The following is an 18462-nucleotide window of genomic DNA, read 5'->3' as shown; positions in this document are numbered from 1 at the left end:
TATCAGCTTAGTTGGAATCAGCTTTTAAATCTTTGGGGCTGCTTGCATGGTTCATAGATCAGCAATAAATTTGATCAAAGTTTATACACAGAATTTGGAGCTCCCCTCTCTGGCTGTCTCCTTTCCTTTGTGGAATTTACTCCCTTACTTTCCGCAGCTGGGATCACCCTGACTCTGTCTTCTGGTTCTACAAGCACAACTTCAGCTTGGCCTTGGGCTAAACGCTTTAAAAACTGGTAACTCGCCCTAACCAGTTTGGCTCAGTAGCTAGAGCGTCGGCCTGTGGACTGAAGAGTCCCAGGTTCGATTCCAGTCAAGGGCATGTACTTTGGTTGCAGGCACATCTCCAGTGGGGAGTGTGCAGGAGGCAGCTGATCGATGTTTCTCTCTCATGGATGTTTCTAACTCTCTATCCCTCTCCCTTCCTCTCTGTAAAAAATCAATAAAATATATTTTAAAAAACAAAACAAAACAAAAAACTGGTAACTCCCTCAGTGCCAGAACTTTTTTTTAAGTGACAACTCTCTTTAGAATCTTCCCTGTGCTGTCCAGTGGCTGTTTGTATCTTGTCCAACCAGAGCACATAGTTGTCATCTGTGAGATGAAGTGAGGCATCACATAAAGATTTCTGACTTTGCTTGTGGGCTCCGCTGAGGAGCAGAGGTTGGGCTGCAGTTACAACCCCTCTGCTCCTGGTCCCTGGCCCATCAGCAGCATGGCCGCAGGGAGACACTGAAGTGGCCCATGGAGTTGGAGGCGGCACTGCTGAGCTGGGGTTGCCCTAAGCAGCAGTGCCGTGCCCTTCTGCCTAGCCCCACTCCTCAGGCCCCTGGATACCAAGCCGTAGTCATTTCAGATGCACATCCCATAATGCCTTCCAACTCCAGAGCAAATTTTTCAGAACATAAAACAGGAATATTGTCATTATCAGAGATGGAGACACTTCTAAGTTCTTGATCAGTCCCTGGCTGCGTGGCTCAGTTGCTTGGAGCATCATCCTATACACCAAAAGGTTGCAGGTTTGATTCCTAGTGGGCCATGTGTTGGAGGCAACCAGTCGATGTTTCTCTCTCTCCCCCTTTCCCTTCCTCTCTCTCTAAAATCAATAAAAATATATTTTAAAATAAATAAATAAAAATAAAAAAGCATATCCTTGAGTGAGGATTTAAAAAAAGTTCTTAATCAGAATGAAGCTTGTATTCAGAAAGTCATCTCACTCCTCAGCACTCACAGCACCTAGTTGTCCAGGTTTCTCCTCAGTGAAGAGGGACCAGCCCACCTTTACTCTCCACCATGTTGGAACAATATGCAAGCATCTTTTAGAAGACTGTGAATCCCTGGCCAATGTTGCTCAGTGGTTAAAGTGGCGGCAAGTGCACCAAAACGTCACAGGTTTGATTCCCTGTCATGGGCACATACCTAAGTCAGAGTGCCCCAGGGACATGTAGGAGGCAACCAATCAGTATCTCTCACATCAATGTTTCTCTCTCTCTCTTCCTCCCTCTCCCCCCTCCCTGCCTTCCTCCCTCCTTTCCACTCTTTCTGAAAAGCAATGGAAAAAATATCTTCAAGTGAGGATTAACAAAAAGAAAAGAAAAGAAATAGCCCATACTTAATGTAGCATTTGTGAGGTGTGAGGTGTCAACCCATTTCACACATGTTAATTCTCCCCAGAACCCTAGGAGACAGGTTCAGTTCTCATCCCCATTTTACTAGTATATATGCTGAAACTCCAGCCCAGAGAACGGAAGAAATGCTCAGTTCTCACTGGTGGTAAGTGGCAGAGCTAGGATTTATGACCTGGAACTGCCTGGCTGCCGAGTCCCCTAAGTAACTGATAAGCCACTAAGTGACTGTAACCCAGGTACCTGGCGTGCTGGTTCAAAGCAAGGGCTCTGGTCCCAGCAGCCAGCCACCTCCCACTGGTGCCTCCTGCACACATCCCTTCACCTCTCTGTGTTGCAGTTTCCTCATCTGAAGAGAAGGGAGATGATAGCACCCAGCTCAGGTTTCTGTGAGGATTCAATGAGTGCAGATGCATAAAACATCAATACATGTAAAGCTTTTTTGATGTAGCTGTTATTTGTGATTATGAATGATACCTGGAACATTTCCAGATTCACTGGAGAATGTGATGGCGGACTTCACTGCAGGGAGTGGTTCTTACTGTGGAGGGGAACACCTTGTATTCTGGTCAGGGGCCCTTACTTCACGGGGTTGTAAAAGCCAGTGTCTGAGGTCCAGGGAGTACAGGTAAACCAGAAAAACCAGTGGAGGCGGGGATCACAAGGGGCCAAGCTGGGCGTGTCTGGGAGTAAGCGTGGCTCCTGTGAGTCACTCGGACTTCTCAGACATGGAGTGGAAGAAGCGCTCAGACTGATCCAGGTGGTTCTGGCCTCACTGAAATGGGTCTGTAATAGCCACGTGTGATGCCCTAATGCCAGGCACTGCTTAAAGCGCCTCTGGGCTTTGTCTCCTTGAAGTCTTGCAGCCTCATCAGCTCTCAGGAGGGCTTTACCCTCGTTGTACAGAGAAGAAACCCAAGGCCCAGAGGATGAAGTGACCTGGACAAGGACACCAGGGATCCCATCTATTTATTTATTTAAATATATATATATTTTTATTTCAGAGAGGAAGAGAGAGAGAGAGATAGAAACATCAATGATGAGAGAGAATCATTGATTTGGTGCCTCCAACATGCCCTATTGGGGATCTAGCCCACAATCCGGGCATGTGCCCTTGACGGGAATCAAACCTGGAACTCTTCAGTCCACAGGCCAACACTCTATGCATTGAGCCAAACCAGCTGGGGCCAAAGGGTCCCATCTTAAGCATATGTAACTTGCATAAATTCATCTCTACCCTCAGCCAACACTCCTCCCGTCTCATTTAAACAAGCTGTGGAGGAAACAAAGTCTGAGAGTGGGGTGTGGATGTATGTGGAAATGATTTTTCAAGTTTGTTAACCACATGGTTAGAGGACAGGCAGCAGGATGAGCATGATTAAGCTGAGGAGGAAAAAAGTGAAGGATGATTCTGTTTATAACTCTCCCTTAGCTCTATCTCAGAGTAAAAGCCAAAGTCCTCCCCTTGGCTCAGGAGGCCCCACATTGCTGGCCCGGTCACCTCTCTGAACTTGAGTCTTCCCACTTTCCTTCTTGCTCATTCCACTTCAGCTACCCTGGCCTCCTCCACGGTCCTCACACAGACCAGGGGCATTCCTACCACTGGCTGCTCCTGACATTTGGAACTCTTATCCCGGATGTCCCTGTAGCTCCCTGTCTCTTCTCCACATCTTTTATTTTTTAATAGATTTGTATTGATTTCAGAGGGGAAGGGGGAGATAGAGAGAGATAGAAACATCAATGATGAGAGAGAATCATCGATTGGCTGCCTCCTGCACACCCCCTACTGGGGATCAAGCCCGCAACCCAGGCATGTGCCCTTGACCAGAATCAAACCCGGGACCCTTCAGTCCGCAGGCTGATGCTCTATCCACTGAGCAAAACCAGCCAGGGCCTCTTCTCCACATCTTTACTCAAATGTCACTTTTTCAGTGAGAGGGTCCCTGACGCCCAATATAACACTGCAGTAGTCCTCACTGCACACTCACTCACACTTTCCATTCCATTATCCTTCTTTAGTTTTAGCATTTATCATCATCTGACAAAATGTATTTTCGTGTTTGTCTTTCCTGTAGAAGGGCAGCTCCATGGGGACAGGAATTGTCTGTATTGTTCACTTTTTGAGCTCCTACTGTGTACTAGACTTTGTTTAGCCACTGGGATACAGAGGTGGACAAAGACAAAAATTCCCCAGCTCCTGGCGCTCTCATCCTAGATGGGGGATGGGTACTAAGTGAGATAAGCACATTATGTGATAGCAGTGCAGGAGATAGGCAGAGGGGGGAGATGGAAGGTGACGGGCTGCTATTTAGCCAGGGCCGGCCTTTCTGAGGAGGTGACTTTTGAGCTGTGTCCTGGACAGAGATGGAATCTGTCTTGGGATCAGTCCTTGGGAAGGGCTGTTTTAGGCAGAGGGAACAGGAGGCCCAAAGGCCCTGAGAGGGAATGTGTTGCTGAGCTGGTAAGGTATTGGCAAAGACCTTGCATTTTATTCTAAGTAAGTGGGTTGGGAAGGAAGAAGAGAGGGCCTTGAAGTGTCTGCATGTTCCCTCTGGCTGTGTGGGGAGCAGACTGTGGGGGCAGGATGGTAGCCAGAGTGTAGGGGTCATGGACACTGACAAGTGGAGCAAAGGTCAGGTTTGGGATTGTCTTGCAGTTGGAGCCCCCAGAATTGCTGCATCTCAGGAAACACTAGCAGCATTGACTCGATTGCTCAAATCAAAACCTGACTGCCAGGGTGTCTGGCGTAATGGTGAAAAGCATGACCCCTAGTTCTGGGTTCCAAGTCGCAGTTCCACTACTCACAAGCCACTGTGACCTTGGGCAACTGACTTAAATTCCCCGTGCCTCAGTTTATCCCATAAAATGGAGATAGTAATAGGACCCACCTCATAGGGTTGTTGTGAGGAAAAAGTGAGTAGTAAAGGTTAGCTTTTATTTCACCATCCCTTGCTAAGCCCTGTGTGAGCTGCTTTCTCCACTGCGGTGGTTGGAGGGTTCAAATAGCCTGAGCCTAGGTTCTCACCTCTAGCTGGGCAGTGGGAGGCTACATGAGCCTCCTCACACCTCCCCACTAGGTATCGACCTGGTGGACATGGCTTCAGACCTCCTTCAGCCTCAAGGAGATGATGTGGCTCGCATAAGCTGGTACCTACGTAGCCTCATCGCCAGGTACCAAGAGACCTTCAGCGTCATCGAGAAGGTGACTGGGGGGCTGGGAAAGCACGCCTTCTGTCCATCTCTCCTGGGCCAGCCCTGACCCCGCCCCTCTTGTTTTCTTCCAGTGCCCTAAACCCGTGATTGCAGCCATCCACGGGGGCTGCATTGGCGGAGGTGAGTCTACAACCCCCATCCCGGAACTCATTCTCGCTGGGTGCCTATTGGCTGCTGCCCTTCTGCCTCAGCCAATGGCCTCCAGCTCAGATCTGTTGCTAGTTGGATTTTGTACCAAATTGCAACCCCTGGGCCTGGGCGGAGGGTTGGTCCTTATGGTTGTTTAGTGTCCAGGGCTTCTACCTCCCAGGTGTGGACCTCATCACCGCCTGTGACATCCGGTACTGTGCCCAGGATGCTTTCTTTCAGGTGAAGGTGAGTCATCCTCCCGAGCTTCTGCTTCTTTGAGTCCTGCTTAATGCTGGGCAATGAGTGGCAGAGTCAGGGCAGAGCAGTGGCAGTGCAGGCTAAGGAGGTGGGAAGGAGGAGGGAGGGCCTGGAATGAGCCCAGACGGCTTCATGGAAGAGTTCATCAGAAATGACCCTTAAGAAGTAAGGCTTGGTCATGGAGGAATTAAAGGGTAGGACATGCAGTCCAGGTGAGGTCAGGAGTGAGTAAAGTATGGGGACGGGGCAGGCTGGGGATGCTGCATTATGGAGTCAGTGCCTGAGAGGGTGGGAGGCAGGATGGAGCCCATGGATGCAGTAAAGCGGTGAACTAAGCACGGTTAAGAAGCACTTCACTCTGGAGAGGGACATGGCAGACCCGGGAGAATTGAGATGGCCGAGGAATTGGAAGGTGACTCTCTTCTGGCCGAAGGAATCTCCTTTGGGAAAGACATGGAATGGAGTTTTGAGGGGAGGGGCATTTGAGTGAGGGGTGGAGTGAGACCTCTACTGTAAGTGAGACCAAGAACTGACGGGATTGCTACCCGCAGGAGGTGGATGTGGGTTTGGCTGCTGATGTGGGAACGCTGCAGCGTCTGCCCAGAGTCATCGGGAATCAGAGGTGGGTAGGGAAACCTGGGGGAAGGGACCGAAGGGCATCTCTGGACCTGGGATGACCGCTGGCCCCTGATAACCCTGCCCTCCTGCAGCCTGGTCAATGAGCTGGCCTTCACCGCCCGCAAGATGATGGCTGACGAGGCCCTGAGCAGTGGGCTGGTCAGGTAGGGTGCGCCGGTGCTGGTGAAGAGCTCAGGGCCAGCCAGGCTTGGCTGGGCTCTCTGGGCCCCTGTGGATTCTTATTCATGGATTCCACGGGGCTTCCTCTCTCTGAGTGGTCAGTTCTTTATTCTGGAAGATCATGCCCTGATTGGTCCATTTCATGGGAGGAGGGGGGTGTCTTTTGCTTTCAACTGTGATTGGCCACTTCTAATATGGGAGGGAAGGTAGAGAACCCTTCTCAGACCCCCGATTCCAGATGGCCTTCATTTGCAGCCGAATATTCCCAGACAAGGAGGTCATGCTTGACGCGGCCTTCAACCTGGCGGCCGAGATTTCCAGCAAGAGCCCCGTGGCGGTTCAGGGCACCAAAATCAACCTGCTCTACTCCCGCGACCATTCGGTGGCCGAGGGCCTCAATTACATGGTGAGGCTCTCCATCTGACCAATCACAACCCTTCTCTGATCCCAGAGCAACCAATCAGAACTCAGCGACCTCTGCAGGCCTTTTCCTCTGATTGATGTGCTGCTATGCCCCCGTTTTTCATTGGTCCAACTCCAGTCTTGCCCTATCCTTTCATTATTCTCTGCCTTCTTTATCTAGACTTCCTGGAACATGAGCATGCTGCAAACCCAGGACATCGTTAAGTCTGTCCAGGCAGCGATGGAGAAGAAGGAACTGAAGAGTGTCACCTTCTCCAAGCTCTGAGAGCCCCCACGTCCTAGGCCCTGGCCTGGGGTCTGGTTTTGACCAACTTTGTGCCTGTGTTTCCTCATCCCCAGAGAGGGAGAAGTAGCAAAGATGGTCACCTTGCTGCCTTCTCACCCAATCTCCCAGTTTATAACTCCATGACACTGATTTCTTCATGTCCAGGGCCATACCTTCACCCCACGAACAATAAAGCAAAGTCAAGAACCTGGTGTCTTTATTGGAGATGGGAGAAGTGGGAAGGAGCTAATGTGCACTGTGATCCATGGACCACAGTTGGCAGTTGTGCTGCAGGTTGGGAAGAGAGCTTTGACCAATGGGAATGGGAGTCAGGCAGGTGATGACCATGCAGAGCTGGCCGTGGACAGGGCAGGGCCAAAGAAAGTCTGGCACGGATGGAGCAAGCAGGGGTGCAGCTCGAGGGCGGTGTTCACCCCTCCTGACCCCCACTCACTGCTTAATGGGATCTGGCGCTGAAGTCCGGTGAGGGTGCCATTGTTATCTAGCCAACTGCCTCATTTCTTTCAGTTTTAAGTTTTCTCATCCATATACATATTATTCCACCATCCTGGATTTATGTTGGGAATGAGTACAAGAGACCAAACATTAATTTAATGCCTTCTATATACCAAGTCTTTTTCTGAGCATTTATTAATTTAGCGATTACTTTCAAGGACCTGTGAAATTGATACTATTAGTATCCCCATTTTACAGACGAGCAAATGAGCAAATTGAGGTTATGGCACTGACCCAAGATTACACAGCCAGGAAGTGGCTGAGGCAGGATTTGTGCCCCGAACCTCTGGCTGCAGAAGTCTGTGACTTAAACCACTGAGTATACAAGAGAAAGTCATGGAGAAGGCATGTAGTAGGCACACAATCAGTTTAGCTCCTTTCACAGTTCCTGGAGCGTCAAGAGCACCCAGTTCCTCCCTGCTTTCACTTGCTCCCATTGCCCACCTGTCCCGGGCCACTCCTGCAGCCCTGCCCTGCCCAACCTCCCTGACCGTACCCTCCCTCTGCTAACAAAGGTCCAGGTAGAGTTTTATGGGCTCTGATAAGGCACTGGCAGGGCCAAAGTTCACTAGCACTTTCTCTTTGCAGAATGTTCTAGAGGAGGGGTCCCTGACCTGAGTCCCCCCAGGCCTGGCCCAATGATCTGGGCTCTGACAGGTTACCACTGAGGCTGGTGAGAGAAGGGAGACCAGAGGGTACGTTAGAAGAAGATGTGAGCCTGGGATGCTCAGAAGAGGGGCCCCATGAACCCTGCCCTGCCCGCCACTCCCTTTTCCTCGGGTATAAAAGCCAGCTACCACCCAGCACCTGTCACCATTTCCCACTCCTGCAGCTCTTCTCACAGGACGAGCCACCAGCCCAGACTCTCAAGATGGCCTTTGTCCCTGCACCCGGCTACCAGCCCACCTACAACCCGGTGAGATACGGGCCCAGGCCTTCACCTGGCCTGGCTTGGCTCCACCCTGACCCCCATACACCAATTTACTCTCACCCTGACTTCAGAGGCACCCACCTTGCCCCTGGGTCTGATTTTCTTAATACTGACTCTGGGGGATCCACCTGTCACTCAGGCTATTTACGTCCACACCAAACTCTCAGCCCTCTTCATCTTCATGCTGAACCCTCACCCCTTAGTCCCCCCCCCCTCCCCGCTTGCTTAAGGGAATAAGGGGGGGGGGGCTTCTCACGGAGGGGGAAAGGCTTCAATAGGCAGATGGGCTTCAAGGCCCCTCACCCAGCCCCTTCTACAGACTCTGCCCTACAACAAGCCCATCCCTGGAGGCCTCAGCGTGGGAATGTCCATTTACATCCAAGGAGTGGCTAGCGAGCATATGAAAAGGTAAGACCCTCCCCAGGCCAGGCTAGGCTGGGAGGGGGGCTATAAACGGGGCTTCTGGTCTTCTGACCTTCCTCTACCCTGGTTGGGGAGGGACTCTAGGCCACCACCCCTGATGACTAAAGATCAGCCCTGATCTGGGAGTCCAGGGTTTGGAGATCAGATCAGGTGGAGAGCCCCAGGGGCTGGGAGGCGGCTGGGAGGCTCACCATAAGAGGTGGCCCCGGAGTTGGGCTGCTGAATTGGAATTGGTGGGTGTGATAGCATGAACGAAAATCACAGGCCTGGCCCTAGCTGGTTTGGCTTAGTCCCGTGGATAGGGCGTTGGCCTATGGACTGAAGGGTCCTGGGTTCGATTCTGGTCAAGGGCACATGCTGGAGTTGTGGGCTCAATTCCCCATAGGGGGCGTGCAAGAGGCAGCTGAACAATGATTCTCATTATTGATGTTTCTATCTCCCTCTTCCTTCTCCCTTCCTTTCTGAAATCAATAAAAAGATATTTTAAACAAAAATAAATAAATAATAAAATAAACACATAATAGCTGGTTTGGCTCAGTGGATAGAGCGTTGGCCTGCAATCTGAAGGGTCCCCGGTTCAATTCCAGTCAAGGGCACATGCCCAGGTTGCGGGCTCGATCCCCAGTGATCAGTGAATTCTCTCTCATCATTGATGTTTCTCTCTCTCCCTCTTCCTTCCTCTCTGAAATCAATAAAAATGAATTTTAAAAAAACATAATAAAATGTCAGATGGTTATAAATGCTATAGAGTCAAATGAGGGAAGGCGATCAGGAGTGGTTGTGGGGGAGAGGGGCATGGCACTGTCCCTTTAAATAGGGTGGCCAGGAAAGGCCTTTCTGGGAAAGGAACATCTCAGCAAAGACCTGATGGAGGTGAGGGAGGCGCCTGGGGTATGTTTGAGGGAAGGGCTTTCCAGGCAGAAAGAGCAGCCAGTGCAGGCCCTGAGACACATGTGTGCCTGCCTGGATGGGACACCTTTGGGGATGCTGGTGTGAGGGGAGGTGCTCTCACTTGGGTGTTGACCGGTCCCTCTGGGTGCATGTGGGGAACGGCCTACAGGGCCAGGGAGGGAGCAAGAGGCCTGAATTGGTAGATGCAGGGCTCCGAGGGCAGTGCCCATGGTGACTGTAGGTGAACGCAGGGATCCCAGGGGCAGGCCTATTTGAGGGGTTAGAGGAGGAGGCTAGTAAGGAAAGGGAGCGGAGAAAAAAGGTGGGTACAGGGTGAAGGGGGTCAATGGGAGAAAAAAGGGGGACATCTGTAATCCTTTCAACAATAAAGATAAATTTTTTTTTAAAGTAAAGGGAAAGGGAGCCAGTGAGGGGAGAGGGTGGAGGTGGGAGTCTGCTTCCTGGAACTCAGGGGCACAACCACCCCTCCTGTCCTGGGTCAGCAGTGCCAAGGCCACCCCATCGGGAACCTGGAACAAGGTGGGGCAGAGAGGGTTCCCAGAGGAGGGTTCCCTGGGCTGGCAGGTGGGGCCAGGGGAACAACTCATCATGCCCCCCCAGGTTCTCCGTGAACTTCGTGGCGGGACAGGGCCCCGGGGCCGACATCGCCTTCCACTTCAATCCCCGTTTTGATGGCTGGGACAAGGTGGTCTTCAATTCGCAGCAGGGCGGCCAGTGGGGCAGTGAGGAGAAGAAAAGGAGCATGCCCTTCCGCAAGGGCACCCCCTTCGAGCTGGTGTTCATGGTCCTGCCAGAGCACTACAAGGTGGGAATTTCAGGGCCCGGCCTTCCCACCCCTCTCCCCCTCCCCCGCCCCCTCCCGCTCCCCCTCCCTCCTTCCCTCCCTCTCCTCCCTCTTCTCCCCACTCCTCCCCTTCCCTCCTCCTCCCTCCACTCCCTTCTGTCCCCTCCCATTTTCCCCTCCCCCTCTCTCTTTCCCTCCTTTCTTTCCTCCTCTCTTCTTTTTTCTCTCCCCCTTCCCTCCTCCCTTCCTACCGAGCTTTTCCCTTTTCCTTCTTTCCTGCCTATTAAAAAATGTCTCTTTTATCTCTTTTTCTCCTCCCCATTCCTCCCGGGGAGAGGCTTCTAATATGTTTAATGTATATCATCTGTTCCTTTGTGTTCTTGTGAAATGTGTATTTTTGCTATTTCTGTGGAGACTCTAAACACACACACAGGAAGCACCGAGTACAGTGACGAGGTCTCCTTGGCCAGCTCCAGTCACGGTGCCCTCTGCTTTCATCCTTACCTCTCACTTCCCCTCCAATTTACTTCAAAACAAATCCCAGACATCATACAATTTCATTCATAAGTATTTCAGTTTTTACAAACACAGTCATGCCGTCATGATCACACCTAAAAACTGACCGTCCTTGCTCAGTGTCACCACATATCCTTACACGCCTTGTTCGCTGTTTTCTACAGTTTGTTTGAATCAAGGTCCAAATGAGACTCACACATTGAGACTAGTTGCTATTGTGCAGGTATGTTTTGTTAGTGAAGTGTGACCCAGGTACAAAAAGGTGCCCGCCTTGTGTACACAGCTCGGACGACTTTTCCCAAAGACAGTGCACCCATGTAGCCAGCGCTTGGTCTAAAAACAAAATGCCTGTAGCCCCCAAAGCCCCTTCAGGCCCCCCCAGTGCCCTCGCCCACACAGGTGGCCTTTATCCTGTCTTTTCTCAGCCTGGATCTATTTCCCTGCCTTTTTTTTTAAGTATGTGTGGCTGTGCTGTGTGATTGTGTAGGACTCCAGGCGGACACGCTCTGAGTTCCCTCCATCCCTGCCTCGACTCCCCACAGATGGCATTGAGCAGATGCCCTGTGCGCATGCATCCCATGTGACCAATGTGGAGAGTCCCCTGGAGGGGAACTGCAGGGCTGGGCACCCACCTGGACTGTATCTACCCTTATATGGGCACCAGATTTCTAACATCATTTTTGGAGGTTAGCACCACGGTTTGGGGTTGGACAGACAAGGATTGAGACTGGGCTTTGCCACTCCCCAATGTGTGACCTTGAGCTGGTCACTCTATGCACTGGAGCCTACTGGAGCTTGGACAGACAAGGATTGAGACTGGGCTTTGCCACTCCCCAATGTGTGACCTTGAGCTGGTCACTCTATGCACTGGAGCGTCTTAGCATGTAGGAAGCACTCAGTCCTGGGGAGCTGGCTCTCGGCCTCATGGTCGTTGCTCAGCACTCTGACTAGAACCGCGTGCTGAGATATGATCACAAGGCAAGGCTCCACATGGGGCTTGCACAGTGCCTCTGGCATACTTTGCTGGCTTTTAACCTTCCCAACAATCCCAGAGTGAGCCCCATGTTACAGATGAGGAAACAAAGTCTCAGAGAGGTGAATTGGTTTATCTGAGGTCACACACCTAAGACATGTCAGAGCTAGACCTCCAACCCAACTCATTTGGTGCTTAAACCGGGCCTTAGACTCGAGTCTCTCTATCCCCAGACTAAATTCTATGTTCTCTCCTATCCATTAATCTGTGAGCTGACTTTTGACCCTAGCTTGACCTCTGACCTGTGGACTCCTAGGTTCCTGACTCTGAAGCTATCCCAGCTCACTCTAAGACTTTTGACCCCAAGTTAAAAAGACCCCTGTTCCCTGCTTCCTGTCTCTACCTTTCCCAGGGCATGGATGTTGACTCTGACCTTACCCTGCCCCCCAGGTGGTGGTAAATGGAAATCCGTTCTATGAGTTTGGGCACCGGCTCCCTCTACAGATGGTCACTCACCTGCAAGTGGATGGGGACCTGGAGCTTCAATCAATCAATTTCATCGGAGGCCAGCCGGCCCCAAGCCAGGTGTGTAGGGTCCCCCTCTCTTATTGCTTCCTTCTTTGTTTTATTTTAATTTTAAATTTATTGATTTTAGAAAGGAGAGAGAGAGAGAGAGAGAGAGAGAGAGAGAGAGACTTGTTGTTCCACTTATTTATGCATTCATTGGTTGATTTTTGTATATGCCTTGACCAGGGATCAAACCCACAACCTTGGCATATCAGAAAGACACTAACCAACTGAGCTACTCGGCCTGGGCTGCTTCCTTCTTTAATTAATTCATTCCCACATTCCTTTATTTCCTGGCACCCTTTGCTGGGTGATGCCAGGGACCCAGAGGACCAAGACAGTCTACATGTCACCAGTTGGTGTTGGCCACAATGGTCAGGGCCGGGATGGGGGACGCACAGGAGCTTTGGGCGTCTTAGTGAAGGGCTTCCTAGAGAAGGAGGAAGTGTGTACGTTGAGTCAGGAAGGGAAGATAAGGAGGAACAAAACCACAGGAATAGCAAACAAGTTCATGAGACTTTGCCTAACATCATTAGTCACCCAGAAACTCCGTGAAAATCAATATGAGCCACCACTGCACCCACCAGAGGAGCCACACTGAGAAAGGCACCAATACCCACCGTTGGTGGGGCCGTGGACTGGCGACACTCCCATGCCTTGGAAAATGACTGGGCAGCATCTGTGAAGGCTGACCAGACACTTACCAACGACTTAGAAACCCCACTCCTGGGTCCACAGTGAACAAATGGCCACCAGAACTCCCGCACTCGGACGAACCGGTCGGGAAGCCCGAATCCAGCCTCCCGAGGGGCCCTTCGGCGGAGGGCTCCACGCCCCCAGCCAGCACCTCCACGGGAAAGTGCTCTGGTGATCATCAGCTCCGTTTTACAGATGTGGGAGCTGAGGCACCGAGAGCTTAAGTGACTTGCCCCAGGTCATGGACCAGCAAGTGGCAGAGCCTCGGGGTCTGTGCTCACTGCTCCTCTGCTCCCTGGTGAAGAAACGTCGGGAATGTGTTTATCTGTACGGTGGTCACGGGCCTAGGGCCTTCATTTTACCCTCATGCTTCATCAATGCATTTTGGAAAGAAAACTAAATAAGGCCTTCAGAAAAGGGCCTTCAGAAAAGCTGGCTTAAAATGGAAGTCAGGCAGAGAGGAGATCATTAGAAAGAAGAGGAAATAGAGAGTTAATGAAAGTCAACTAGGGAAGGGAAAGGTGTTTCGGGCAGAAGGAACCACCTGAGAGGAGGTGTGGACAAGAGACAGCAACAGAAACAGAGAAACAGACAGGAGACACACACGGACTGAGAGAGCCTGAGACAGACAGGACTTGGCTGGTTCCGGGAGTCCCGGTTGCCCCGGCGGTGGGCATGTGGAGTGAGGGGCATGGTGGCTGGGGATGAGGGGAGCATGGGTACTGGATGGGCCTGGAGGTATGTACACTTCATTATGCAGCTTCTGGATTTGGGGGGACAGCAGGAAGACAGGGTAGGAGGGGGTACAAGAATAGAATTTACCAGGTTTTTCCAAAGTGGTGGTGATCCCGAAACAGCAAGTCCCTCTCCATTAATGAGCCATTTGAGTCCACCCTTTGGCTCCAGAGTTCCCTTGGGTGGTGGTGGTGGGCAGGCATCCTTGACACTCTCCAGGCCTCATTCAGAGTCCCTCTCATCACCTCCTTCTCCCTCTGTGCCCACAGACCCCCATGGTTATTCCAGCATATCCAGTAAGTACCTGCTGGTAGATACACATTTTCCCTTGACGGGGGTTTGGTGGCTGAGGAGGTCCTGGGGCAGGGGACCCTGGTCTTTTCACCGTTCCTACCTTTTCTATCCATGTAGGGTTCTGGATGCAAGCCTCCGCTGAATAGCCTGCCGGTAAGTGGGAGGGCTGTGTGGCATGTAGTGAGGGAGGGTGAGAACTGGGAGGGTCATAGAGTTTGGATCCCCAGGAGTACCAATCCAGTACCTGGCGATATGCTTACATGTTGTATGTGTGCCGTCAATATTTGTCAAATATTATAGAATAATATCTCTTCTTTCTCACTTCACAGACCATGGAGGGACCCCCAATCTTCAACCCGGTAAGGAGCCCTGCAGTTTAGGACTCTATGGTGGGCAATTTGTGGAGAAGCAGGAATTGAGGGGGGTTAGGGGCCCTGATCCACGGGGAGCCTTGAGAGGGCAAAGGGTGTTGGGGACAGGAAGTGGAAAAAGGAGTTGGTGGTCAGAGTGGGGCAGGGGACAGGAATTGGGGATATTTCCCAGGACTAGTAGGAGCCTCTCTCTGAAAATTTGTCCTTGCATCTGGCTTCTGGTGACCTGAGAGATGATGGGACCCCGTGTTCTCTTTTCACAGACTGTGCCATTTATGGGAAAACTGCAAGGGGGACTTACAGCCCGAAAAACCATCATAGTCAAGGGCTACGTGCCTCCCACAGGCAAGAGGTACGGAACTGAGGCTGAGGTGGGAGTCCTCAGCTTCCCTTCTCCCTCTGACCCTGGAGTCCAGTTTTGAGCCCTCTGTCCCTTGAGGGGCCAGGTGCTGGCCACCTCCTGACTCTCATCTCCCTCTCTGTCCCCAGGTTTGCCATCAACTTCAAGGTGGGATCCTCCGGGGACCTGGCTCTCCACATTAACCCCCGCCTGGTCGAGGGCACCGTGGTTCGGAACAGCTATCTGAACGGCTCGTGGGGATCCGAGGAGAAGAAGATCTCCTACAACCCGTTTGGTTGTGGCCAGTACTTTGATGTGAGTCTGGCTTTCTTTCCCACTTCCCTCCAATGCCTCTGTCCTGGCCATAGCCTCATGCCTGCCCCTCTCCCTGCAGCTGTCCATTCGTTGTGGCATCGATCGTTTCAAGGTTTATGGCAACGGCCAGCACCTCTTCGACTTCTCCCATCGCCTTTCAGCCTTCCAGAGGGTGGACATTCTGGAGATTGAGGGTGATGTCACCTTGTCCTATGTCCAGATCTGATCTATTCCTGGGAGCACACAGAGAAAGATCCCACAAGACTCCATTTTAAGCTTCTAATAAACTATCTGAGGGTGTCTAATGAGTGTCCATGACTTCATTCACACCCCCCCCACACACACATACTGTTCCTTTATTCATTGAATCAGTTGTGCACTGTCCATTGAGCCATCCAATCATCTATCCATCCATTCCCCATCATAATAAATCTAGGTACCCTACCCCTACCCAAACACTGATCTTAGGGACTTATATGTATCAAACCATTCATTCCTCACAACAATTATAATCCAAAATCAAGAATGAACACCAGCCCAGCTGGTGTGGCTCAGTGGTTGAGCGTTGGCCTATGAACCAGGAGGTCATGGTTCAATTCCTGGTCAGGGCACATGCCTGGGTTTCGGGCTTAATCCCCAGTGTGTGATATGCAGAAGGCAGCTGATTGATGATTCTCTCTCATCATTGATGTCTCTATCTTTCTCTCCCTCTCCCTTCCTCTCTGAAATCAATAAAAATATATTTTAAAAAAGAAAAAAAAAGAATGAACCCCACTAGCCCTGGTCACATGGCTCAGTTGGTTGGAATATCGTCTCCTAATCAAGAAGGTTGCAGGTTTGATTCCTGGTCAGGGAACATAACTGGATTGAGGGTCAATCTCTGGTCTGGGCACATATGGGAGGCAACTGACCAATGTTTCTCTCTCACATCAATGTTTCTCTCTCTCTTTCCCCCTTCCTCTCTCTAAAATCAATTTAAAAAAACAACAACATATCCTCAGGTGAGGATTTAAAAAAAAGAAGAAGAAGAAACACCACTAATGACTCTACATAAAATACAGGGGGTTACAAGGGAATATTATGAAAAAGTTTAGGCCAACAAATTTGGCAACATAAATGAGGGGAACAAATTCCCAGAAAGTTAAAAATTATCTAAACTGACTAGAGAAAATATAAAAAAATGTTTTTTTTCTCCATAGAAACATTCATAAAATTTTTGTAGAAATATTCATTACAATTCAGTTAAAAACTAAAATGACCTAGACTATCAAAACAATTTTGAAAAGAACAAAGACTATTTACACTACACGATTTCAAGACTTACTAGAAAGCTCTAGTAACCAAGAATGTGGCATTGGCATAAGGACAGACACACAGATCAACAAATCAGAAAAAAGAGTCTGGAAATAAACTGATATATGGACAATTTATGTTTGATAAAATACTGTCAAGCTAATTCAATGGGGGGAAAAAAGACAGTAATTTCCACATATAGCAAGAAATGAACCTCAACCCTTACCTCACACCATGCCCAAAAATTAACTAAAAATTATCAAGACTGCCCTGGCTGGTGTGGCTGGGAGTTGGGAGTTGTCCTGTGCACTGAGAGGTTGCTGGTTCAATTCCCAGTCATGCCTGGGAGTATGCCCAGGACAGCCGATCCTTATTTGCCTCTCCCATCAATGTTTCTCTCTCTCTCTCTCTCTCTCTCTCTCTCTCTCTCTCTCTCTCTCTCTCCCCCAAAATCAATGAAAATTGTATTTTAAGAATTTATTAGGAAGAACAGCACTCAGTCCTTCACATTTTATTTATTTGTTTGTTTGTTTGTTTGTTTATTTAATAATCCTCACCTGAGGATATTTTCTATTGATTTTTTAGAGCGAGTAGAAGGGAGAGACAGAGAGAAACACCGATGTGAGAGAGACACATTGATTGGCTGCCTTCCGCATGATGCCCGGGACCAGGGCTGGGAGCCTGCAACTGAGGTATGTCTCCTTGACCGGAATCAAACCCGGGACCCTATACACTGAGCCAAACCAGCTAAGGCTCAAAAAAAATTTTTTTTAAAAAGGATTAAGATCTAAACATAAATGCTAAAACTCTAAAAACAGGAAAAAAAGGGCAAGAGATAATCTCTAACTTGAGATGGGCAAAGATTTTTTAAAAATCACCTTCTGTGATTTTTCAAAAATACATTTTATTGATATTTTTCAGAGAGGAAGGGAGACGAATAGAGAGTTAGAAACATCGATGAGAGAGAAACACCGATCAGCTGCCTCCTGCACACCCCCCACTGGGGATATGCCCGCAACCAAGGCACATGCCCTTGACCGGAACCGAACCTGGGACCCTTCAGTCCGCCGGCCAACGCTCTATCCACTGAGTCAAACCGGTTAGGGCTACCTTCTGTGATTTTAATAAATGTATTTTATTTATTCATTTATTTAGAGAGATCAATTTGTTCTACTTATTTATGCATCATTGGTTGATTCTTTTTAAAAAAAATATATTTTATTGATTTTTTTACAGAGAGGAAGGGAGAGAGATAGAGAGCTAGAAACATCGATGAGAGAGAAACATCGATCAGCCGCCTCCTGCACATCTCCCACTGGGGATGTGCCCGCAACCAAGGTACATGCCCCTGACCGAAATCGAACCTGGGACCTCCCAGTCCACAGGCCGATGCTCTATCCACTGAGCCAAACCGGTTTTGGCTGATTCTTTTTTTAAAACATATTTTTATGTTATTTTTAAAATATATTTTTATTGATTTCAGAGAGGAAGGGAGAGGGAGAGAGAGATAGAAACATCAATGATGAGAGAGAATCATTGATTGGCTGCCTCTTGCATGCCCCCAACTGGGGATTGAGCCCGCAACCTGGGCATGTGCACTTGATCAGGAATCAAACCTGGGACCCTTCAGTCCTCAGACGGACACTCTATCCACTGAGACAAATCGGCAGGCAGTGGTCGGCAAACTCATTAGTCAACAGAGCCAAATATCAACAGTACTTCTTCAAAATAGACTCGCCCAGGCCAAAAACCGACTTCTGCGCATGGGCCACGAAGTTTCAATTGCACCGTATGTGCGCACCCGCACGTGGTATTTTGTGAAAGAGCCACACTCAAGGGACCAAAGAGCCGCATGTGGCTCTCGAGCTGCAGTTTGCCGACCACTGGGCTAGGGCATCATTGGTTGATTCTTGTATGTGCCCTGACTGAGGATCAACCCTAAAACCCTGGATACCAGTATGATGTTCTAACCAACTGAGCTACCCAGCCAGAACAAGATTTCTTAAATGGGACACAAAAGCACAAGCCATAATAGATAATTTTGATAAAATGCACTTCATCACAATTAAAAACTTTTCCTCTGAG

The 18462-nt window shown here is 49.9% G+C and overlaps 2 protein-coding genes across 7 annotated transcripts in view; both read left to right on the top strand.

Moving 5' to 3' along the window:
- The window catches only part of ECH1 (enoyl-CoA hydratase 1), a 13922-nt gene extending 7004 nt beyond the window's left edge, over positions 1-6918 (top strand). The window contains exons 4-10 of the mRNA XM_006096676.3: positions 4703-4827; positions 4910-4958; positions 5149-5213; positions 5777-5847; positions 5936-6007; positions 6279-6429; positions 6607-6918. Coding sequence (XP_006096738.1) covers positions 4703-4827; positions 4910-4958; positions 5149-5213; positions 5777-5847; positions 5936-6007; positions 6279-6429; positions 6607-6711 — 638 coding nt within the window. The 3' untranslated portion in view covers positions 6712-6918. The remainder of the gene's footprint in view (positions 1-4702; positions 4828-4909; positions 4959-5148; positions 5214-5776; positions 5848-5935; positions 6008-6278; positions 6430-6606) is intronic.
- Positions 6903-15389, top strand: LGALS4 (galectin 4). 6 transcript variants are annotated; one of them, XM_023760543.1, is made up of 12 exons: positions 7067-7594; positions 7938-7939; positions 8060-8143; positions 8478-8566; positions 10094-10298; positions 12217-12351; positions 14034-14060; positions 14176-14211; positions 14388-14417; positions 14693-14781; positions 14919-15084; positions 15164-15389. In XM_023760543.1, the coding sequence occupies exons 1-12, from the start codon at positions 7564-7566 to the stop codon at positions 15308-15310; spliced, it is 1041 nt and encodes a 346-aa protein (XP_023616311.1). In that variant the 5' UTR covers positions 7067-7563; the 3' UTR covers positions 15311-15389. The 6 variants fall into 6 exon arrangements, with proteins under 6 accessions (XP_023616314.1, XP_023616312.1, XP_023616311.1 ...); XM_023760546.1 differs by lacking the exons at positions 7067-7594; positions 7938-7939 and adding exons at positions 6903-7005; positions 7816-7922 and having other exon boundaries at positions 14919-15389; XM_023760541.1 differs by having other exon boundaries at positions 14919-15389.
- Positions 15390-18462: the final 3073 nt, after the last annotated feature.

Source organism: Myotis lucifugus, unplaced genomic scaffold (assembly GCF_000147115.1).
Source record: "Myotis lucifugus unplaced genomic scaffold, Myoluc2.0 scaffold_185, whole genome shotgun sequence".
Classification (NCBI taxonomy): domain Eukaryota; kingdom Metazoa; phylum Chordata; class Mammalia; order Chiroptera; family Vespertilionidae; genus Myotis; species Myotis lucifugus.
This window is presented reverse-complemented; position numbering and strand designations above follow the sequence as displayed.